Here is a 25,595-nt window from a genome sequence, read left to right as displayed (position 1 = left end):
TAACTACCATTAGGGGTAAAGGGAAGGGTTATTGCTTCCGTAAAGGCGACTATGATGGACTGAGACGGTATTTAAATTCTATACAGTGGGACCAACTGATGATGTTACCAACAGCAAATTCAAAATGAGAAGCATTCAAAGAACTTATCTTGGAAGCTACTAGGCTTTACATACCAACTAAGAAATATTGTTCAAGGTTTAGGCCAAAATGGATGTCAGATGAACTAATGAGGCATATGGCAGAGAAGCAAAATGCATGGGACACTTACAAATTAACACATGACACAGAAGCCTATGATAGATACAAGTTGATATGCAACCAAGTTACAAAGGAGGTTAGGCAGGCGAAGGCAGATTACGAGAAATCCTTGGCAAGGGATGCAAAGAAAAACAGCAAAGAGTTCTTTACTTATGTAAACTCTAGAAGGAAGGGGATGAATCAGATTGGTCCACTTGATATTGATGGGTCAACTGTTGATGATCCTGCTCAGGTACCTAACAAACTAAATGAATATTTTGCATCGACATTCACACATGAGGAGTTATTCAGCAAGGGGAATGCCAGAGGTGTATTCAACTCTAGCAGTAAGCTACAGAATCTTGAAATAACTGGGAGTAAAGTGGAGGAGAAACTGTTGAAGATAAACACAAGAAAGGCACCCGGGGTGGATGGGATCTATCCAGTTATATTAAAGGAGGCAGCAAAGGAAGTAAGCAAACCCTTAGCCATAATTATGAGAGCTTCTTTGGACTCAGGGGAGGTACCCATAGACTGGAAATGTGCAAATGTGACCCCAATTAACAAAGGAGGATCAAAGGCTGACACAAGTAATTATAGACCTGTGAGCTTAACTTCTGTTCCAGGAAAATTAATGGAGGCACTGGTTAAAGAAGCACTGCAGGATCATTTAGACAAGACTTCAGTTATAGCTCAGACACAGCATGGTTTTGTTAAGGGGAAGTCTTGCCTGACCAACTTGATTGGATACTATGATGCAGTCACAAAAGAACTGGATGCAGGGAATAACTTTGATATTATATACTTGGATCTTAGAAAGGCTTTTGATACTGTTGCACATGGAAGACTGCTACACAAATTGGAGCAGTGTGACATTGGAGGCAAATTGCTGCTATGGATAAAGGGGTGGTTGAGGGGGAGAAGACAGAGAGTGGTAATCAATGGACACTGCTCATCGTGGACTAATGTTATTAGTGGAGTCCCTCAGGGCTCAGTGTTGGGTCCATTATTGTTTTCTGTATTTATAAATGATATTGATGATGGTATATCAAGCTTAATGTCCAAGTTTGCAGATGATATAAAGGTTGGCAGGGTTGTCAAGGACACTACTGACACTATGCTGCTGCAACAGGATCTGGAAAGGTTGAGCAGATGGGCTGAGAGGTGGCAAATGAAGTTTAACATTGACAAATGTAAAGTGCTACACATGGGAAACTACACTGACAGTGGTAGAGAATGAAAGGGACTTGGGGGTGCTTGTGCAGGCAGATATGAAGTTCTCTGAGCAGTGCAGACGGGCTGCAAGAGTAGCTCATGGAGTATTGTCAATGATATACAGGAATTTTTCCAGCAGGGATAAGGAGGTGATTATTCCATTGTATAAGGCAATGGTCAGGCCACACCTAGAGTACTGTATACAGGTCTGGAGGCCTCATTTCAAGAAGAATGTAGAGCTGCTGGAACGAGTACAGAGAAGGGCAACAAGATTAGTGAATGGAACAAAGGGGTGCTCTTACGAAGAAAGGCTTAAGTTTTGCAAATTACAGTGTCTGGAGACTAGGCACCAGCGAGGTGATCTGATAGAAGTGTATAAAGCCTTGAATGGTTTAAGCATGCTCAATGCTGATGGGATTCTTCCTCTAGCTCAGAAAAATCACCTGAGAGGGCATAAATTCAAATTGAGGAAAGACAGATGTAGGATAGACGTGCGGAAATTTGTCTTTAGCCAGCGGGTGGTTGGTTGGTGGAACAGACTTCCATCCCTTGTGGTGGAGGTTGATAGCCTAAATAAGTTTAAGGCTCAGCTGGACAGGTATTTTGAACGAACAGAGGGGTGAAGTGGTAGTGGGTTTTTTTTTTTTTTTTTTGGCTGATGCTGCATAAGCTTGCTTTCTTGCATCAAATGCCTCTACTAATTCTAATGCTAAAGGCGAATCGTGCATAAGCGAATTTGGTTCGTGTTTTATAAGATATCGTTCCCCTATTTATAAATCGTGTATGATCGAATTCGTGTAATGTATACACATGTTATACGAGGACTGACTGTACCTACTGTTTTGAGCTCCTTATGAACCAGCCTAGAAGCCTTAGCAGTATGCATTTCAGTAAACTTTCATTTAATGATAAGTTTTCATTTATCTGCTCTTTATAGTTACTATCTTCCAAATGAAGATAAAAACTATGAGGAACTAGAAGACTTAGTAGATCATCACGATATTGTATGGGAGACAGGTACCCATTGTCTATAGTAGGGGGAATGCACCTTTTCCTACTCGCAATCTCTAAATTTAGATGACAATGATGTGCAACCCCCCATCTATTTGCCTAGGGAATAATATGAAAAATATGTCATTTATAGGTTTTGAATAGTTTATCATATTCATACAATGAAGATCATACAGTATAAAGAACAGAAAACTCTCTCTCACACTTTACTGTCTGCACATTTAACTGAAAATGCCACATCCATGAAATAGACCAAAGAGTTACAGTAACAGTCATCATAGACAGAGAATAAGGTCAGAAGGGTTATCCTGATTGTTCAACTACATTTTATTTATTGTATAAATAAAATGTATTTGAACTACAAGGAGTGTTGCCAGTTAAAGAATTTTGGAAAGAAATAAGACAAACAATATTTTATCGTTCGGCACGACATTATAGTTCCTATAATGCCACACGATATGATAAAAGTAATATGTTTGGGTATGATTTCTTTTTCAATATTCCTTAATTGGCAACAGTCATGCCTCCAGGTTGTGCACCCCTGCTTTGTAGGGAAAACAATGTAGACAAAAAAACTGAACATTCATGAAATACATATACAGGTAACCCTCGTAAACACAGTTATTAGTTTCCTAATTCTATTTAATTAGTATTTCCTAATTAGTATTTTCTAGGAAATTAGTATTTCCTATAAATTAGTATTTCCTAATACTAATTCAATGGAAAGGTTCGGTGAAACACAAGTAGTTGCTCTTGACATCTCAAAGGCTTTTGATCATGTTTGGCATAAAGGTCTTCTAAACAAGCTTCCATCTTATGGTTTGCCAACTGTTTTTAGTAATTGGTTATCCAGTTTTCTCTCTGATCGCTCACTGAGGGTGATGGTAGATGGCTCTCTGTCTTCTAACTTCTCCACTAATGCCGGTGTCCCCCAAGGTTCAGTTCTTTCCCCCACTCTTTTCCTCTTGAATATTAATGACCTTCTTCCATTGACTGGAAATCCTATCCATAGTTTTACCGATGATAGCACATTGCATTCCACTTTCCATTTTGAGAAACCTTGTCCTGCTCAATCAGCATCAAGTTCTCGAAAATCTGCTGCCAATTCCTTAAATGCTGATCTTCAGGTAATTCTCCAGTGGGGCAAAGACAACTTAGTTGATTTCAACCCTTCTAAAACTCAGTCTTGTCTTATATCTCACAAAAAGGATTCTTCTGCTCCTATGCTTATCTTTAGTGACACTCCGATTTCTAGGCAAAATGATATATCTCTTTTGGGGATTACCCTGACTTCTAATCTCTCTTGGCACAAGCACATTACAAATATTGCTTGCTCTGCATCTAAAAAACTTGGTTTTCTCTTTCACTCTCGGCGTTACTTTTCTTCCAAACAGCTGCTCACTCTGTATAAATCGCAAATCCGCCCTGCCATGGAATATTGTTCCCACATCTGGGGTGGTGCCCCCAAAACCTCTCTCAGGCTTCTTGATTCCATTCAGAAGAGGGCAGTTAGGTTAATTAATGATTCATCTCTAACAGAGTCTCTCCACTCGCTTTCTCATAGACGTACTGTTTCTGCTGCATGCCTCTTCTACAGATACTTCCATGGGCACTGTTCTTCTGAATTGGCTTCTACAATTCCCGCTCTCTCTTTCAAAACAGTCCGAACACGTGCCGCCACCAGCCAACATCCATTTACTGTCCAGCTTCAAACCCACAGAACCAACTTTTCATCTTCCTTATTTATTCATTCAACTGCCGTTTTCTAGAACAACCTTCCTTCATACGTATTTCCTGAAAATTACAATCTACAGAAGTTCAAGTCCAATGTCAACAATTATCTTCTTTCGTCTTTTCAACCTCCAATCCAAGCACGGTACTAAGTACTATAGGTTCCAATACCTCTTGTGTTTGGGGTTCTCATAAAAAAAAAAAAAAAAAAAAAAAAAAAAAAAAAAGTTTCCTGTAAAATGTCGTGTTGTGCGAAACCGTGTTATGCGGTACTAAGAAAAAGTACAAAAGGGGTGGTTACGTTCCAAAAGCTAACAAAAATACACTATTCTAGATTTTGTGTATCTTCTGTTCTCTTTAAAAAAAATCAGTAATCTGGGTTTGTTTGCTTTTGTTTGATAAATCTTTGTGAATTTCGTCATATGAAGTGCATTTTTGAAGCTCCCTTTTGAACTTTGGGGGCTCTTTTCATTTAAAAATCTGCATTCAAAAAACAAGATTCTAATTGCTCAGCAAACTTTATGCCTTCCCCTATGCTTTTTAGTGTAGAATTTACATCTGCGATATCATCATCTGAATTGATTTGATTTTACCTCCGATGCCATTTACATCAAATTTGCTATGCCAGCTTCTTTTTCTACCAGTAATTCTTGAATGCCTTCAGTAATCATATCTTTATTTTTTTAGGAGCATCAGTGACTAAGGCCATGTTACTCTGTGTATATTGTCTATAAATTGCATGTGTCCTCAGGTTGATTTTCTATTTTACTGGATGAAAAACCTGAGTTTCCAGGAGGGAAAAAACCATGCTGCCCAAGCCCAACTTCCTGACCCATAAAAATTCCTCCCTTCATCAACGTGATTCGAACGCAGGTCTTTTCCAGCCAGTGTGGGGAGGAGGACGATTCTGTTAACTGTGCTACCCACTAGGGCTTCAATAGGCATATCATCAAAACCTTCCCCCTCCTACCGACGTAACAATTTCTACTATTGCACCAATTCCATTTTCTGCCCATTCAATCATATTTCCTGAATGAACTGACTCTGGCCGTACATTTTTTCACACGCATTTAACGTTGACGGTTTTACTTCTTTCAGCGATAAAGCTATGATTCTGATACAGTCCACAATTGAGAAATATTTCCAAGCCTCCATTACTTCAATAGATTGGGAATCAATTTTTTCCAAAATCCATTGTAACGATTTTCTGATGGAATGAGCTTTAAATAGTTGAATGAAGGAAGTTGTATTAACCCATTACAACTGTGGCGGTAGGAACATAACTTCAATGTGTGGATGACTTAAATCTTTTGGATGGCCTGCTGTGCTATCCAATAGTAATAAAACTTTGAAATCTAGATTTTTCCACAAGTTCAATAGCACAGAATGTAACATGGGAATTTCCCAACAAAAAAAATATAGGGATTTCTCAATATATATATATATATTTTTTGCTAAGGTAAAGAAAGCCAACATGAGAACAACGAGAAACGTCAGATAACTTGTGCAGAAAATTAGTTTCCCAATACCAAACTCTAGCGCTGCTCGCTCGGTAAACAGACGTTAGGTGTTATTAGTCTGGTGCCAAAACCGAGAAGGATATATTGATTGACAGGTAGGCGTGGCAAACGATGAAATGATTGGTGGTGGGTGTGACAGATGACAAGCTACTGTATAGTCATTGGTTGGCATTATAATGTTATTATTATTATTAGCCATATGGTGCAAGGAAGCCTAAGGCTTATGCTGCACCAGCTAACAAAAAAAAAAAAAAAATTTCTGAATTACCCTGTGAGAGAGAGAGAAAGAGAGAGAACAAGAGAGAGTCAGAAGTAGAAAGGAATCACCAAGAAAGAAAAGAAATGATGATATCCAGCTCAGGACTCTGGGTGTGCCAAGTCCATACTCAGTCTTTACTCACAAATGTGTATTTGTGAGTAAAGAACGGTGCATAACAGTTTGTGATGAATGGTAAACAGGTAATAGCAGCGATGAATCTTTTAAAGATGGAAGAAATTTGTAAGGAAAATAAAATGTTGGTTGATTTTTTGATGAAAACTAAATTAATAAAAGTATCGTTCTGTTCATTTTTATGTTCTTTATTATGTTTTTTTCTGATTATTAACAGCAGATTTTTGGAGTTCGTGAGTGTTTTTACTATATTGTTGATTTAGGTTTGGTTACGAAAAAAAGGAAAAGGTTTCTTTATTTTTCGTTATATTTCATAACCTGACCTTAAATGGTAGGTTAGGAAATAACAGAAAAGGTTTCCTTATATTTCATGACCTAACCTCAAATGTTAGGTTAGGAAATAATAGGAAAAGGAAGAAAGATTCTTTATATATATATATTTTGAATAGCTATTGAGGTGTTGATTGATATGTGTGTATCCGCACGAGTGTCTTGAAAAATATAAGTACAGTAATAAACAATTAATATTTTGTTAATAAACAATTTATGCGCTAGTCCACCCATGATTCTAAAGAAAAAAGGTTGGGTTACCTCCTCCATTTTGGGAGGGGTTCAAGTTCCCATGGGATTCAAGTGGAGGTAACCTGACCTTTTTTCACCATTATGGAAAGTGTTCATTAGGTTATGTGCGATTAGGTCAAGTTACCATTAGTGCTTCTGAGTGCTACTAATGTGATACTAAACCAATGTTATCATGTGTTGTGTTTGCACATCAATCAGTACATGTTTGCCATGCCTACTTGTCAATCAATATATCGTTCTCAACTTTGCTCCAGACCGATAACTCCTCCTGTCTGTTTGCCAAGCAAGCAGTGCTAGAGTGCCGTATCGGGAAACTAATTTTCCGTTTAAGGTATTCGACGTTTCTCATCGTTTTCGTGTTGGCTTTCTTTACCTTTGCCTTTTTTTTTTTTTTTTTTTTTTTTTGACTAGCGAGTCAACAGCAGGGATTCAAAAAGTGGAAAAGTTGAAAAATTACATCCAACATAATAGCAAGGTTTTCCCTGCACAAAAGCTAAAAAATACCCTGTTATGCAAGGTTTACCGAAATTCTCTGTGTTTGAGCGAAACCGTGTTATATAAATACCGTGTTGTGCGAGGATTGCCGCAATTTATCAATCGTGTTAGAGCGAAACTGTGTTATATGGGGGTTCCTGTATATTACTATAGTCAGTACATTTTTTTTTTCATTGATGTGTTAGAGCAAAATTGATGAAAAATTTGGAATCCACATCTAAAATTGATTTACTTGTTTGCATTAAAAAACAAAATAAAAAAACACACATTCACATTTTTAAACATTTTTGAGTGTAATTTATTTTAAATAAAATTAAATGAGTATAAACATATGCTTATTTAATTAATAAATAAGTGTTGTGGAAATAAATGAGGCCATTAACTACTACTGTTAGGCTGGCTGCTTTATTAGTGATACCTATTTAGTATAATATAAGATTAATGTTATATATGGCATTAATCTAATATTTAATTTGTTATTTTTGTCATTATTAATACTATGATGATGCTGTATTAATATGCATTTAGCTCTAGTAATAACATTACTATATAAGGGAAATTATGTGTAATGTGTAACTCAATTATACTGTTCTTCATTTTTATTAACACCTTGCTTACAAATGAATCGGGCATAATCAAAATTTCAGGTCCGCCAAATCCAGATAATGTACCAGATGATGGAAAGTTAAAAAGTGAAATAATGGTTAAAGATAATCGACGTTATTATCTGGATTTGAAAGAAAATTCACGTGGCAGATTTTTAAGAGTAAGTTTTTTTAGCATGTTTTGCATGCCACTTATGCAGCTTTAAATTTTGTGGTTTTCATTTCTGTTGCATTTTTCACCTAAAAATAACAAGATGATATCTGTTAGGTTTAGCTTTTAATTTTTTTAAATGTACATTTAACAGCAAGCCTTTTCCCTATTAACTATTAGCATATTGGTGGATACATTGTGAAGGAGACTACTTCGAAAAAGCTGGTAAGCCTCATCATTTCCCAAAATTTAGTTTAGTCCCTGAACACTTTGATCACACCTTATGCATAAAGGGGAAACAGAAGAAAGTGAAAATGAAAAAAGTGAAAAGATATTTATGGACAAGGGCCACTGATAGACAGAAAGTACCCAATGACCATAATGAATATAAATGATATTAAAAGAGCAAAGAAATATAGAAAAAAGAGTAAAGACAGGAACAGAGTGAATAATTATATAGAGTAAAGAAATGAAAGAAAGAAATTACACTATAAAAAAAAATTATACACAAATGTACAAATAAAAATAGATAAATATATTGTCACATATCGCACAATCTGTATTGTAATCATGAGTCAACCAACCTTGTATTTTTGTGCATCAGAATTGCACAAAAAGAAAACAATATAGCGCCTCTGTTTCTAATGCAAAGCACTTTCCAAAGCAAAGTACCATTAAAAAAGGAATTTTTCAATAAAATTAAGAATTTGAAATATAAAAGCCAAAAGGAGATAAATATGGATGTGGACACATAATGCAGACATGTGGTTCACACTTGACTTGACAGAGGAACAAAAGGAAAATATATGGACAAAGTAGTAAAGGTGCTTACCTAACTACACTGTCAGTTAGGCAAGTTCTTTTACTGTTTTGTCCATGCATTTTCCTTTTTTTCCTCTATCGAGTCAACCATGAATCATATGCCTCCATTATGTATAGCATTTTCATAATAAATTATATGCATATTAGTTGATTATGAAATCAGCATAGTTGAAAACTGAAGAAAAAACAAAGAGAAGACATTGGAGGTATTCAATCTGATGTTATCAAAACTTAATGACAGTACTTTTCTCACTAGGGCAATAATTTGCTTTCTCTTTCTCTCAAAAATAATCTATTATGTTCTTGTTTATACTTCGACATGACCACCAAGTTAGTGGAGTTTACAATAACTCATACAAATGTAAATCATATTTAGCAGTCACGGGCTTGAGCCCTGGTCCACTCAAAGAGCGTGTATTACTGCACTCGAACTATTGACCACTCAGCTACGTCAGGCCTAAGAAATGTTCTTGTTTATACTCCAGCACGACCACCAGTCAGTGGAGTTTACAATAAATCAGTCAATAGAAATGTATATTGTATTTAGCAGTGAAGGGCTTGAACCCCGGACACTCGAAGAGCATGTGCTACTGCACTCGCACTCCTGACCACTCAGCTACATCAAGCCTTTATCATAACCTAATTTCCATATAATTGATTATGAAAAAACAATATTTGATTATTTCAATTATGATTCATGATTAGCATTAGTAGAGACACACACGATGCAAAAAAAGCGAGCATATGCAGCATCAGCCAAAACAAAAAAAACAAAAAAAAACTTCCATTTCACCCCTCCAATTGTTCCAAATTGCCTGTCCAGCTCAGCCTTAAATTTATTTATGCTATTAGCTTCCACAACAAAAGATGGAAGCCTGTTCCACCACTGGCAAAAGGCAAATTTCTGCACCTCTATTCTACAACTATCTTTCCTCAATTAGAAACTGTGCCCCCTCAGGTTCTTATCCCATCAGCATTCAGCTTGCCCAACCCACTCTGTGGGATGGTTTAGGATAACTAGGAATAGGAATAGAAGCGTGTATGCTTGCATGTATACCAATGCTAGAAGTATAGTAAATAAATTTTATGAATTTGAACTGTTGGTCAAGACATCAAAGGCAGATATTGTTGGGATAGCAGAGACGTGGTGTCACACAGATATAAGGAATGCAGAACTGGAATTTGGTGAGTACAATGTGTACAGAAAGGATAGACAGGATAGAAAGGGAGGAGGTGTTATGCTGTTAATTAAGAAAAACATAAAATCAAAAGAAGTGCACCCAGTTGATATAGATGAACAGTGCACTGTTCAGTGTTTGGTGTGACATAAGCACTGCAAAAGCAAAAATAAGAGTAGGAGTGTGTTATAGGCCTAAGGACTCGAATGAGTACAATGAACAGTTGTACTGAGAAGTAAAGTGGACTAGTAAATCAGAATGTCTTATAATGGGTGATTTTTAACTTCCCAGCTTTTGACTGGAACTTGTGGGTTGGTCACTTGCACACTAGTAAGACTTTTTCGGATTTATTGGATGATTGTTTTCTGCAGCAGCATGTTTGAAAGGCAACCAGAGAGGGTAATACTCTTGATCTGGTAATCAGCAGTGATCATTCGTGTATTAGGAATTTGCAGATAAAGGAACCACTAGGTGACAGTGATCAGAGTGTACTGATGTGGGATTTACTTAAAGATATAATTACCATCGGGGGTAAAGGAAAGGGTTTTTGCTTCCCTAAAGGTGACTGCAGTAGTCTCAGACAGTTTTTAAATTCTGTGTAGTGGGATCAACTGATGATGTTACCAACTGCAAATTCTAAGTGGGAAGCATTCAAGGATGTAATCATGGAAGCAACTAAAAGTTTCATACCTATTAAGAAATATTTTTCAAGGTTCAGGCCTAAATGGTTGTCAAATGAGATAACGAGACTCATTGTAGAGAAGAAAACTGCATGGGATGTATATAAATTATCATGCACACAGAAGCCTATGGCAGATATAAGCTAGTCTTTAATCAAGTCACAAAGGAGGTTAGGCAGGCAAAGGCAGATTACGAGAAATCTTTGGTAAAGGATGCTAAGAAAAATGGCAAGGATTTATTTACTTATATAGTTAACTCCGGAGGCTCACATCAGGTTGAGTATGAGCTTGGCACACCCAGGGTCCTGAGCTGGATTTCATCATTCTTCTCTTTTTGGTGATTCCCTTCTACTACTCTCTCTCAGGGTAAATCGGGAATATTTTTTTTTGGCTGGTGCAGCATAAGCCTCAGGCTTTCTTGCACCATATAGCTAATAATAATAAACTCTAAAAGGAAGGGGCGCCTCTGTAGCCAGGTGGGAAGGAGCAGCAGCACGTAGCACACGCTTCTTGATTAGACCGGGGTTCGAGCCTGTGACCACCAAATACGGAGGATGTGGAAAGGTCAGGGAATAACCACTGCATATCCCGGAGCAATATGGCCTTAGGTTTTTGCTCCTAAAAAGCAAATAACAAACAAACATCTAAAAGGAAGGGGATGAATCTGATTGGTCGACTTGATATCAATGGTTCGACTGTTGATGATCCTGCTCAGATAGCAAACAACCTGAATAAGTATTTTGCATCTACATTCACATGTGAGAAGTTATTCAGGTTTGAAAATGCCAGAAGGTTATCAAATTGTAGCAAGGTGCTTAATGATTTTGTAATAACTGAGAAGAAAGTAGAGGAGAAATTAGCATTAGCATTAGTAGCGGCATTTGATGCAAGAAAGCAAGCTTATGCAGCATCAGCCAAAAAAAAAAAACCCAATTCCACTTCACCCCTCTGTTTGTTCAAAATACCTGTCCAGCTGAGCCTTAAACTTATTTAGGCTATCAACCTCCACCACAAGGGATGGAAGTCTGTTCCACCAACCAACCACCCGCTGGCTAAAGGCAAATTTCCGCACGTCTATCCTACATCTGTCTTTCCTCAATTTGAATTTATGCCCTCTCAGGTGATTTTTCTGAGCTAGAGGAAGAATCCCATCAGCATTGAGCATGCTTAAACCATTCAAGGCTTTATACACCTCTATCAGATCACCTCGCTGGTGCCTAGTCTCCAGACACTGTAATTTGCAAAAGGACGTAGATTTGCTTGAGCATGTACAGAGAAGGGCAACAAGACTAGTGAGGGGAATGAAGAGATCGGGATCCTCTTACCAAGAGAGGCTTAAGTTCTGCAAATTGCAGTGTCTGGAGACTAGGCACCTGCGCGGTGATCTGATTGAGGTGTATTAGGCCTTTAATGGGTTGAACACGCTGAATTCTGATGGGATTCTTCAACTTGTTCAGATTACGAACCTAAGGGGGCATAAATTCAAATTGAGGAAAGACAGATGTACAATAGATGTGCGGAAATTTGCGTTTAGCCAGTGGGTGGTTAATTGCTGGAGAAAACGTCCATCTGTTGTTGTGGAAGTTCATAGGTTATATTAATATAAGGAGGAACTGGACAAACATTTAGAGGGAATTATTTTGTAAAATTTTTTTTTTTTTTTTTTATGGCTGATGCTGCATAAGCTCGTAAACTTGCTTTCTTGCATCACATGCCACTACTACTACTACCCTTGATGGTAGTTACCTCTTTGAGTAAATCCCACTTCAGCACACTGTGATCACTGCCACCTAGTGGTTCCTTTATCTGCAGATTATTAATGCATGAAGAATCACTACTGATAATCAGATCAAAAGTATTACTCCCTTTAGTTGCCTCCCGAACATGCTGCTGTTGAAAACAATCATCCAATAAATCCACAAAAGCTTTGCTAGTTTGCTAGTGACCAACCCACAAGTTCCAGTCCCATTATAAGACACTCTGATTTACAGGCCCTCTCTATTTCTCGGCCCAATTGCTCATTATACTTGTCAGATTCATTAGGCCTGTAACACACATCTACTCTCATTTGTCCTTTCCCAGTGCTTATGTCACACCAAACAGCTCAACATTGCATTTTCCCCCAACATCAATTGGATGCACTTGATTAGATTTTATGTGTTTCTTAACTAACTGCATATCCCCTCCTTCCTTCCTGTTCTCTCTATCCTTTCTATACACATTGTACTCCCCAAATTCCAATTCCGCACTGCTTATGTCTTTATGAAACCACGTCTCTGATATCCCAACAATACCTTCCTCTGATGTCTTCATTAGCACTTCAAACTCATCATTAACTAAAGTCCTAGCATTGATGTACATGCAAGTATACATGGACCTGTTTCTACTCTTAGTTACCCTAACACAGCCCATGTATTTACTTCTTCCACTATGACTCCCAGCAGTCCTGGTAATCCCCATTGCCTTGCTTTCCAGGCTGCTGCTCAATTACATTTCAATAGAAACAGTGCAAGAATCACTTTCATCTCTGCCAGCAGCTACTGTTAATCTATTAGTCTATGTATCCCCCCCAAGCTAGCAGTTTTCCAACCCGCCTAACTCTGCCTCGATAGCATCAGCAAATATTCTTGCACCCTTTCTATTTAAGTGTGTCCCATCCCTGTAGAAGCAGTCTCTCCTGTTAACAAGCACAGACCAGACTGAGAAAAATTCTACCCCTTGAGTCTTGCACAATCTCTCCAGGGCCGAATTGATTGCCTATCATATCTAGGCAGAATTGCAGACACTTTCAAATTCAACCCTAACTCATGGCTTTTTTTCAACATTGACCTGTTCTTGTTAAGTAATTCTGCAGGTCTCCTACTCTTAATATCAGTGCTAGTGTTACAACAATATCACCCTTTGTGCCCTTAAAAGATGATATCTGCTCTACAATGTCATCAACCTTTGTCCTTGGCAGACATACCCTGGTCCTGTTCCACCTATCCTTTTTGCACAATATGTTCCTCATTTCCCTTACAATAGTCACCGACACCAACTAGTTCATTTAGGTCCAGTGCATTCTGCCTTTGGGGTTGCCGCTGTGTTGCATGATGTTCAAGTGCAAGCACTGTCATTGATGTGGCCAGCTGAGAGGTTGATGGTCTCCTCAGTTTAAATCCTTTGAGGGCATCCACCCTGTACTTCAAGCTCTCGTATAGGCCCATAACAACGCTGAGTTGGCACCTGAGTTCCTCACACTCCTTACCTCGTGCACCCACAAAGACATTCCCCTTGGCAATATCATGTCCCGTTTGTGATTGCTTCACAAACATCAAACAAGCAGTGCATTTCAAAAGGCTGTGATTCAGAGGACAACCACCCTTCTCAGTTCTCCCCTGAGCCATAGCACTCCCATTAGTTTGAGCCTTTTGCTTTACTGCTCTGGTCTCAGTCATGATTTCTATTCAATTTCAAATAAAATACCAATACAAAATATAAAGCCGACCGGCCTAGCCGAGTGGGTAAAGTACCTGCCCGGCAACCCAAAGGTCGCAGGTTTGATTCCCGCCTCGGGCTTGGATCAAAGTACAGTAAACCCCCGCTATTCGCGGGGGTTACGTTCCTGAGAAATGTCGCGAATACTGAAAACGCGAATACAGTACTGAGTTATGGCTCCCATAGTAATAAAGGGGTTCCGTTCCAAAGTATGAAATGTATAAGAAAAACTAGTCTAAAATTTTGTCTATGTATGTATTATATGTACCTTCATAATGACTATGTACATAGACAGTACATAGTGAAATGCAAGCATATGGCATCGAAATGAAAATAAGAAACAATTTAATATTAAATGTAATATTTATTAGAAATTTCAAACCAGCGTCTTTGCTAGCTAAAAAAACTTATCCCGCCAGTGCTATCACCAGTTTCTCCAAAGTGTTGATAAAAGAGTTTTTTGCCTTTTCACGAATGATGAGTGAACTTAACGGAATTTTATTTTGAGTTCGGTCTTCTATCCACAGATTTAAAGCTTTTTCCATTTTTTATAATTTAACATCACGAGTTACAGAGCAAATTTTTGAAGCAATTAGCGCGTTTTCACGGACACTACGGCGGATTTTTTCTTCCAATTTTTTGATTGATCGTACCGTTGACTCATTGATTTTATAATGTTTTGCCACTGAGGAGACACTTTCACCATTAGAAATTTTGTCTAATAACTCAATTTTATTCGCTAATGTCATCACCTTCTTTGATATTTTCACATTTCTCTTGTTATTTGTAGCCATATTTTTGTAGGGGTTAGAAAGAACTTGTCCACAATAAAGTCACTTTCTTCCGTTAACACACTCGAAAAAGTCTGTTTTACACTGCAAAACGGTAGATTTATCATTTTTGTAAGCATATCAATTTATAAATTGATAAATTTATTCAATTTATAAGCATATAAATTAAAAGCAAACGACGAAACCTTCCATGACAAGCGCATAACACATACTGAACAAGGATTAGCGAGAAACATCGACGCTGGCGATTTTGTCACCCCTCTCCCCCCACCCACTGAGCGCTGTTTTGACCGGGAAAGATAATTTTAGCCACGCCCATGTTTTTTTATGGCGGAAAATATTCACGGCGCTTTAAAATTCACATTTTTTTTAGGTTTCATTTTATATTAAATCGGCGATCGCGAATACGCGAAACCGCGAATACAGATACCGCGAATAGCGGGGGTTTACTGTACTGCAAAAACCTTGGGAGGTGCAATATGGCCACAGAAGCCGATGCGCCAACAACTACCAAATCAAAAAAAAAACAAAAAAAAAAATATATATATATATAACTCTAAACTTATATCCCAATGCAGTTATAAGACTATATATATGTATTTCAGTATCGAATATTATCTCCGAGTTATGTTATGACTTTCTTATCTCCTGTCAAGTTATATTTATTAATTTATAATGTTACGTTTGTAAAAACTAGGTCGTTATATGTATTTAGTTAAAAAAGTACCATTTAATTGACAATGAAATTTAATAAGATTAGTAAATTTTATTGATTAATTGATACTACTGTACTTGCTATCTAGTTTTCTGTTAAACCTTACGCTATCTAGTTTGGGGTACACGTTGTATTGTATAACAATGGTGGCTAGTTACAAACTGTAAATCTACGGACACAAAGTATTAATTACTTTCAAAATCACAATATCTAAATTCAAAATAAACCACGGAGTTTGACTAGCCTATAAGCTACATATAGAAAATAATTTTATCTAACAATTAAATCAATAAACTGGCTAAATATAGTTAAAAACTTAGCATTCGTGGGAGCTGCAAAACTTGGCCATATACCAACCTATACTACTCATTATAAGCTATTACCGTTACTGTTACTTCCATTATAAGATAATCTGATTTACTGGCCTGTATTTCTCTGTACAGTTGTTCATTGTACTCATCAGTCTTTAGGGCTATAACATACTCCTACTCTCAATTTTGCTTTCCCAGTACTTATAGCATTAGCAGAAGCATATGATGCAAGAAAGCAAGCTTATACAGCATCAGCCAAAACAAAAAAATAATAATAAAAATTCCCATTTCACCCATCCATTCGCTCCAAAAGTTTGTCCAGTTCATCCTTGAAATTATTATCTAAGTTATTAACTTCTACAACAACCGATGGAAGTTTGTTCCAGCAATCAACCACCCACTGGCTAAAAGCAAATTTCCACACATCTATTCCACAACTATCTTTTCTCAATTTGAATTTATGCTCCATCAGGTGCGTAATCTGAGCAAGAAGAAGAAGAATACCAACAGCATCGGGCTTGCTCAAACCAAGGCCTTATACACCTCAATTAGATCAACTCACAGGTGCCTAGTCTCCAGATGCTGAAATTTACAGAACTCAAGCTTTTCTTGGTAAGAACCCTGTGTTGCCCTTCTCCGTACTCATTCAGCAACTCTACATCGTTCCTAAAATGCCTCCAGACAAGAATGCAGTAATCAAGGTGTGGCCTGACCATTGCCTTATACAAGAGGATCATGACTTCCTTATCCCTGTTAGCAAATTCCTGTATATCATTGACAAGTCACCATGAGCTGCTCTGGCAGCATATCTGCCCTGCCCAGGAAACTTCATATCTTGCGGCACAATTACTCCAGTTCATTTTTATTCTCCACCACCCTGAGTGTAGGACTGCACATTTGGTACATTACTGCTACCCACATGCAGTAATTAGCATTTGTCAATGTTGCCACCTCTCAGTCCGTCTGCCCAACTTTTCTATATCCTGTTTCAGCAGCATACCGTCATTACTGTCATTAAGAACCCTGCCAAACTTTGTATCATCTGTCAGTTACTGTGATTAATAATCCTGTCTTTCAAACGATATGAATATGGTAAACTCCCATTATAACATTCTCACTTATAGCATTTTCCTGCTTTTAAAGGTTTTCTTCTGGCTGCACAGCTAATCCTATGAAATACCATGTATTTTTTAATGTCTGTAGCACTCCATTTTAAAAGACTAGCATTTTAGTAGTATTAGTAGTGACAAATGATGCAGGGGGCAAGTACAGCAACAAAAAAAAAAAAAAAAAAAAAAAAGCACCTTGTCTGTAAAATCTATTCTAATAATGTCTAATTGTTACTTAAATTTATTTAAATTACCTGCTTCCACATCAGATAGAAGTTTGTTTCAACAATCAATTAACTGGCTGAAAGCAAACTGTCAAATCTATACTGCAGACATCCTTTTTTTCACTTTAAATTTTTGCACCATTAATTCTACTGTCCAAGTAAAAGTAAGGATCCTCAGCATTTAATCACTCTATCTTAAACACCTCAACTGATGCCTAGTTTCTAGGCTCTGCAATCTGCAGAAATGAAGCCTTTCTTGATAAAAGTAACTTCTGAGTCTCTGACTAGTCTTATTGCTCTTCTTTACTTCCACTACAATAAATCCACCTCCTTCCTAAAATTATGCTTTCAGACCTGTATGCTGTACTAAGATGCATCATAACAATTGCCTTATACAATGGGATGATCACCTTGTCCCTGCTGGCAAAATCCATGTATATCACTAGCAAGGCCCCACAAACTGTACTAGCAGTTTGTCTGCACTGCTGCTCAAAGAACTTTATTTCAGGCTATGCAATTACTCCTAGGTGTTTTTCATTCACTGTTTCTTTCCCACTTCTATTAGATCAGGTTTTTTAAGATCCCAAAGAAGGAATAAACATTTAATTTAAATTACCTGATCCTTGATTTTTGGCTGAGAGAGGGATGATATTCAATACAATTCTCGGAATTGTTTACAGTGCAATTGGTTTAATTCTGTTATTTCCTATTTAATTTGAAGCTTTAAAGGTGGAAAGGCAGCTCTTTGCAACTCAGAGTCAGTGCATTTACAAGTTCTCCTCAGCTGGGTTATTTTTTTAATTCAACATATTTTGTCTATTTTCCCTAGTGGTATAGTAATCAGTGTCTTTTTTGGGTGAGTGTTCAAAACAGCATCCCTAAAAATTTCATTTTTTTTTTTTTTTTGGTAGTTGTTGGCGCATAGGCTTCTGTGGCCATAATGCACCTCCCAAGGTTTTTGCAGTACTTTGATCCAAGCCCGAGGCGGGAATCAAACCTGCAACCTTTGGGTTGCCAGCCAGGCACTTTACCCACCTGGCTAGCCCAGTCGGCAAAACTTTCATTAATGACAGCATATTACTACTATGCTAATACAACTTTATCACTTGTAACACCTATTACTTTAATAAAATCTTTATAACATATCTCATTCTTTTTAATAGCACACACAAAAAAAAAAAAGGTTGGAGGTGCCAAAGCACTGAACATTTGGTGTGCAGATTATAAGTTTACATATAAATCGGTGCTTCATAAGCACTACAAAAAAAAAAAAAAAAAACTGAAAAACCAAAGTTTAATAAAACATTGATGAAATATTAAAATAATCTCCAAAGGGGGTCCGCTTATATCAGTTTCTCACTTATATTGCTCTTTAGGCCTAAACCCCATGAAAGAGCTATAAAAGAATTTTAATGTAATTTTACTCTTCAATACATTCGTTTTTCTCTCTAAGCTAAACAAATAGGTACAAAAGCAAAACCTTCGACACCAGCTAAAGGTTTTGCTTTGTGTTACAAAATTATTCATAACATCAATTATGAGTGATTTCCTGAACCCTCCAAAAACTTTACAAAAATGCCGGTGGCTAGTTATCCATCATAACAGGAGAGATACAATAACCCCTGACATCGAAAAAAACACGTAAGCCGAGCCTTTCTTAGCCAGGTGCACTGGTCTAATTAAAGGAAATAAATAAAATTAAATAATTGGTCCAAAGAATTCACAATCTAGTCCTATTGTAAAATCCTGAACGAAATGGCATGAAAATATGAATAAGAAAAATACAGCTTAACTAACCTATTACTTCACCGAGCTCATAGGAGTCCTTGTCATTTGGCCAACCTCCAGTCGTAACAGCATATACTTCTGCCATTTTATCCGCCAAGGAATGTCACATCAAACTGACTCAACGTTACACTATCCACCTGTGTCAGCTGGATGCACTTCCTTAGATTTTGTTTCTTAACTAACAGCATATAACCCCTTCTATCTTCCTATCCCGTCTATCCTTTCTGTATACACACTGTACTCCCCAAATTCCAATTCTGCATTCCTTATGTCTGTGTGATACCACATCTCTTGATATCCAAATGATATCTGCCTTTGATGTCTTGACCAGCACCTCAAACTCATCAAATTTATTTACTAAACACCTAGCATTGGTGTACATGCAAGTATACATGCACTTGTTCTTACTCTTAATTATCCTAACTCAGTCCATGTATTTACTTGTTCCACAAGAACACCTAGCACCTTGCTTTCCAGGCTGCCGCTGATTTCAGTAGAAGCAGGGCAGGAATCATTTTCACCTCTGCCTGCAGCTACTGTTAATCTATGTTAGTCTGTGAATCCCCCAAGCAAGCAGTTTTCTGACCCACCTAATGCTGCTTTGTTAGCATCAGCAAATATTCTTGCACCCTTTCTGTTTAAGTAGAAGCAGTCTCTCTCTCCTGTTAACAAACACTGACCACGCTGAGAAAAATTTACACCATGAGCCTTGCAGAAACTCTACAGGGGCGAATTGATTGACAAGGCTCTCACCATATGAACACTGCTCTTCGTGGACAAATATTATTAGTGGAGTTCCCCAGGGTTCGGTGTTGGGCAAATTGTTGTTTTGTATATTTAATTGTTGTTTTGTATATTTATCAATGATATTAATGAGGGTATATCAGGTTTAATGTCCAAGTTTGCAGATGATACAAAGGTTGGCAGGGTTGTTAAAGACAGTATGCTACTCCAACTGGATCTAGATAAGTTGGGCAAATGGGCTGAGAAGTGGCAACTGAAGTTTAACATTGACAAATGCAAAATACTGCATGTAGGTAGCAATAACTGAAGAGAAACGTACCAACTGTGTGGTACTACACTAAGGGAAGTAGAAAGTGAAAAGACCTGGGCGTAATTGTGCAGTCAGATATGAAGTTTGCTGAGCAGTGCATATGGGCTGCCAGGGCTGGTCATGGAGTCTTGTCAATGATATATAGGAATTTTGCTAGCAGGGACAGGGAGGTGATTATCCCATTATACAAGGCAATGGTTAGGCCACACCTAGAGTGCTGTGTACAGGTCTGGAGGCCTCATTTTGGGAAGGATGTAGAATTGCTAGAACGAGTACAAAGAAGGGCAATAAGATTGGTGAGGGGAACAAAGGGGTGCTCTTAACCAAGAAAGGCCTAAGTTCTGCAAATTGCAGCACCTGGAGAGTAGGCACCTGCGAAGTGATCTGATTGAGGTGTATAAGAACTTGAATGAGTTGAATAAGCTGAATGCTGATGGGATTCTTCCTCTTGCTCAGACTAACAACCTAAGGGGGTACAGTTTCAAATTAAGGAAAGATAGTTGCAGAATAGATGTGCAGAAATTTGCCTTTAGCCAGCGGGTAGTTGATTGGTGGAACAGGTTTCCATCTTTTGTTGTGGAAGCTAATAGCCTAAATAAATTGAAGGCTGAGCTGGACAGGCATTTGGAACGAATGGAGGAGTGAAATGGGAGGGTTTTTTTTTTTTTTTTTTGACTGATGCTGCATAAGCTTGCTTTCTTGCATCGTATGCCTATGCTAATGCTAATATACTCCCTCCTATCATATCTGGCCAGAATTGCAGACACTTTCACATTTAACCCTAACTTGCAACCTTCCATGAGTTTCTCAACGTTGACCTGTACTTGTTAAATAAGTCTGCAGATCTATTCTTAATGTCATTAGTGCCAACATGTTCAACAATATCACCCTTTGTGTCCCTTTTACCACACTGCCATTTTCAACACATATTTAAATATAAAAGTCTGGTAAAAGTAGCATTTTGTTATAATTTCAGTGCACAGATTCTGCCAAAATTAATAAAAATTTGTGAAAAATCAATTTTTTTTTTTTTTTTTTTTTTTTTGTGATTTTTGAAGAAACTTTGTGATGGAAACAAACGGAAGTCACTTTTGAAGTCAGCATTAGAAAATTAAACACCCTCTTCTGAGAAAACATCAATGAATTTTTTTTTAAATGGAGAGTAGCGTAATTTATCAAAAAAAAATTTTTTTTTCTAAACTAGTACATTTAACCATAGGTGGACTTTGATTTGTTATACTGAGTTTTTGCTAAAAATATTTCATTCAAATGAGACTTAGAAAGCATATTATTAATGCTTTCTAAGTTGGCCAGGACCTAGAAATATTTTCATTATAGTGAAAATTTCATTTAAACAGTATTTGTTGTAACAGAATTTTACCGTGCTGAAATATCTGAAATGCTTTTGATACTGTTCCACATGAAAGACTACTATATGTATAGGAGCATTACAGCATTAGGGGCAAGCTGCTGCTATGAATAAAGGAAGGGCTGAGTGAAAGAAGACACACACACAGAGAGAGAGAGAGAGAGAGAGAGAGAGGTTATCAGTGGGCACTACTACTATTGCCATCTTGGACTAATATTATTAGTGGACATCCAACCCTCAAGGTTTGGTTCCGGGCCCCTTACTGTTTTCAATATTTATTATTGATGAAGGCTTATCAGGATTAATATCTAAAATTGCAGATAATACAAAGGTAGTTAGAGTAATCAGGGCATGCTACTACAATGATTGCTAGAAAAATTTGAGAGATGGGCTGAGAAGTGCAATTGAAGTTTAATACTGAGAAATGCAAGGTACTAACATATGAAAACAGTAATTCCAGAATAACATAACTGTGATTTTTTTTTCTGTACCACATTAACTGGTACCACGGTTGCAGAGAACAGAAATGACCTCAGGGTAACTGTGCAGCTAGACATGAATTTCACTGAACAGTATACACAGGATCCTAGAACAGCCCAATGAAGTTTTGTCAATGATATATAGGAATTTTTCCAGCAAGAATAAGGAGGTAATCATTCCACTGTATAAAGCAACGGTCAGCTCACATTTTGGATATTGCATACACCTCTGGAAGCCTCATTTTAGGGAGGATGTCAATCTGCAAGAACAGGTGCAGAGAAGAACGAGACTAGTGGGGAAAAAATTGGTACTCTTACCAAGAAAGAATTAAGTGCTGCAAATTGCAGCATATGGAAACTAGGCACCTGTGAGTAAGCCAGTTTTTATAACATCCTTATTCTTGCTCAGACAGCACACGTAAGGTAACATAAATTTAAATTGCCAAAGGACAGGTGTTTGGAGGAATGGTTGTTGCAGGATAGGTGTGTTATAAATTTCTTTCAGTCAGAACACAAGCTTCCATCTAGTGTTGTGGAAGTGTTTGAATAAATTTTAAGAGGAGTTATACAAATTATTAAAACTGATGGACTGTTTATTTATTTATTTTATTTGGCTGATGCTGTATTTCATGTTTTGAAGTTGACAGCAGTAGGATATTTGTGGAACTGGTTCCATTCTTTGTTTTTCTCTTTCTTGGCTTTTGGTTAGTGATTAGTCTGTCTTCGATGCAATGCTGATGCTTGTGGAATGGAGGCACTTGCTGCATCTATCATTTGCTTTTTTATGTAATGAGTTACCACATTGATTGGTCAGGACTGGATAACATTGTGATCTAATTTCACATGAGAACTAAATATTTACCAGTTTGTCTTTGTAAACAGCCACTTCCTGTAAGGTTCATCAAATGGGTGTTTTGCTGTTAGTTACTTGCAGATTATTGTAAAATGATTGCTGTTTAGTAGATCCTGATAAAATGACCATTTGAAGTTTGGGTATGGCGAGGGAGAGGCAAATGGAATGATCAAAATAATCAAACTGTGGTGGCAATTGTCTCAGAAAATCATCAAAGTCTTTATGTACAAAGAGATACTTGGTGCGAGGTAAATTGAAAATAAAGTAGTTATTCCAATGACAACACATATGCAACTGCTTCCAGTGAGGTATTTATAAAAATTACTTTAGGTGGAAAGTTGGAGTTGATTAGTATGGCAGCGTCATTAGCAGCTTGTGAATAATTTCTGTCTTTTCTATATGAGGTATAGATTTTTATCATAGGGTTGAGTTGGAGACTAAGCAGTGGCGTATCTACCATGTAGGCAGGCAAAGCAATTTCCTCCCGGCCCGGGCACTTTAGGGGCCCGGCGTCTTTGGCTGTCTCCTGTTTTTGCAATTTTCATTAATTAAGTAGGGGCCCGAACATGTTCTTTGCTTCCTGGCCCGAAAAAGGGTAGCAACACTACTAGGACTAAGGTAGGTTTCTTAAACAAATGCCAGCAGGGTTGTATTTGTTTATTAAATAGTAAATGTAATGTATTAAATTTTAAATATTAAATTGTTCCATTGAATGAAGTGTGTCATTAATTCTAATTGGGATAGAAAGCTGAGTCTTACTTTTTTTTTTTTTTTTGATAGTTCTGTATTCTGCTTGCACTACTCAGTTTTAGCCTATTATTTTTAAAAAATGGGTCAGTCCAAATTCGTATCAGTTTTTGTTTGTGTATCTCAAGGATTGGTTCTTGCCCAAATTGGCTATCCATATCCATTTGTGATTCTTTGGGGTCAGTAGTTGGGTTACTGAGTTGGGTTTTTGCTTTGAGTTTTGCATTTGATGAAGACCCACTTCCTGGAGGAGTTGATAAGACTGTGAAACTAGCTTGCTGTGTGTGTTTGCTTGATTTATGGGTTGTTTTGGTATCAAGAAACCTGTTTATGCCCAGGCAGAGATGTCGAGTGAAATAGAAGGTCTATGTTTGATTCTTCTGAAGGGATACAGCATAAGAAAGTTTAGAAGTGATAGGGTGATATGATTTTTAGCTTCCTAATAAGCTATTTTGTTCTCAACTTCACATTTCTAGATTTTTTTCTCCTTCCAGCATTCACAAGATTTAAGGTATGTTGCTTTATTTCCATTGTGGTTTGGAAATTTCATTATTTCTATTGAGCATTCTGTTTGAATATGTTCTGTAGATCTTGGGCAGACTAGTACTCTATGGCATGCTTTTTGGGAGTGACCTTATTTTTGGAATTTGTAGAATTTTAGTGGATTGGGAATATAAAAGCAGCTTAAATAGCCAGCTTTCACTGCACTTGGAAAGTTATAATAATTAGCTACATGGTGCAAGGAAGCTTGAGGCTTATGCTATACCAGCCAAAAAAAAAAAAAAAAAAAAATGCCCGAGTTACCCTGAGAGAGTCAAAAGTAGAAGAGAATCGCCAAGAAAGAGAAGAATGATGATATCTAGCTCTGGGTGAACTCTGGGTTTGCCAGGCCCATACTCACCAGATTGAGCCCCTTATTGTTAAAGATAAGAATAATGCATTCATGTGGGTACTAGAATGTGTTTAGCGTGAGTTACCTAATGATAACTTAATTCTTGAACAAGTTCTTTTTTTTATTATTAATATCTGTATGGTGCAAGGAAGCCTGAGGCTTATGCTGCACCAGTAAAAAAAAAAGTTCCCAAGTTACCCTGAGAGAGAGAGAGAGAGAGAGAGAGAGAGAGAGAGAGAGAGAGAGAGAGTCAAAAGTAGAAGGAAATCACCAAGACAGAGAAGAATGATGATATCCAGCTCAGTTCAGGACCCTGGGTGTTCTTCTGTGACATTCACGAGGTCCCATTCGGTAATGACACCTTTGGAGCTATTTAGCATCACATGTGGTGTAACTTTTATGCTTAATCTGCTGACGGATGAGAATTTCATGAATGCAGCAGTATGTTTCTGATTTTGTGTTTCAACCAAGAGAGCTCCAGATTTAAGTCTTCTTACCATATTTAATGAGCTGCAGCATTCTCCAGATATCTTTGGATAATGAATGCAAAGATTTTATTTAGTGGCTCATTGATGAGGGAGTGAATATCAAAAAAGTATGGTAAAGGTCATTGTTATCATTTGGATACATTTCTTTGAATGCTCGACTTAGTTTTTTAACCTGTGTAAAGCTTTTAAAGTCCATATTCCTCCATTAGCCGAGGTGTGAAACTCCCCCCCCCCCAAGTTTTGTCTTGATCCAGGGGTGGGGAACCTGCGGCCTTAAGGCCGCATGCAGCCTTTTGTTTATTTCTCTCAAATGCAAAATCTGCCTTTTGTTTCATGACATAACACCAAACTAAAAATATTTTTAAGGTAAATTTTATATATTGTTATTCTCCTTATATAAATTAATTTACATTTACGCCTTACATTCGCAAAAGAAATATAAAAGGCATAAAAATATTGGATAAATCAATAGAGGACAAAACAAAGTGAAGAAATAAAATTATTTATATCGATAACTGTTCAGTTAGCGAGTTTGTTATTTGTTATTGTTTGTTTGTTATTTGGTTTTTTGGGAGCATTAGCAACTAAGGCCATATTGCTCCGGGCATATGCGGTGGTCATTCCCTGACCTTTCCGCATCCTCTGTATTTGCTGGTGACGGGCTCGAACCCCGGTCTAA

At 37.4% G+C, this 25,595-nt stretch overlaps 1 protein-coding gene across 1 annotated transcript in view; it reads left to right on the top strand.

Annotated features, from left to right (window-relative positions):
- The window catches only part of LOC150078492 (transcriptional regulator protein Pur-beta-like), a 247,945-nt gene that overhangs the window by 132,003 nt on the left and 90,347 nt on the right, over positions 1 to 25,595 (top strand). Inside the window, exon 6 of the mRNA XM_090384653.1 lies at positions 7,831 to 7,949. Coding sequence (XP_090240779.1) covers positions 7,831 to 7,949 — 119 coding nt within the window. The remainder of the gene's footprint in view (positions 1 to 7,830; positions 7,950 to 25,595) is intronic.

The sequence above is a fragment of the Mastigoproctus giganteus genome, chromosome 11, assembly GCF_048544385.1.
Source record: "Mastigoproctus giganteus isolate SK-2022 chromosome 11, ASM4854438v1, whole genome shotgun sequence".
Classification (NCBI taxonomy): Eukaryota; Metazoa; Arthropoda; class Arachnida; order Uropygi; family Thelyphonidae; genus Mastigoproctus; species Mastigoproctus giganteus.
Note: the sequence above shows the minus strand (reverse complement) of the source record. Positions and strands in the feature narration are given on the sequence as shown.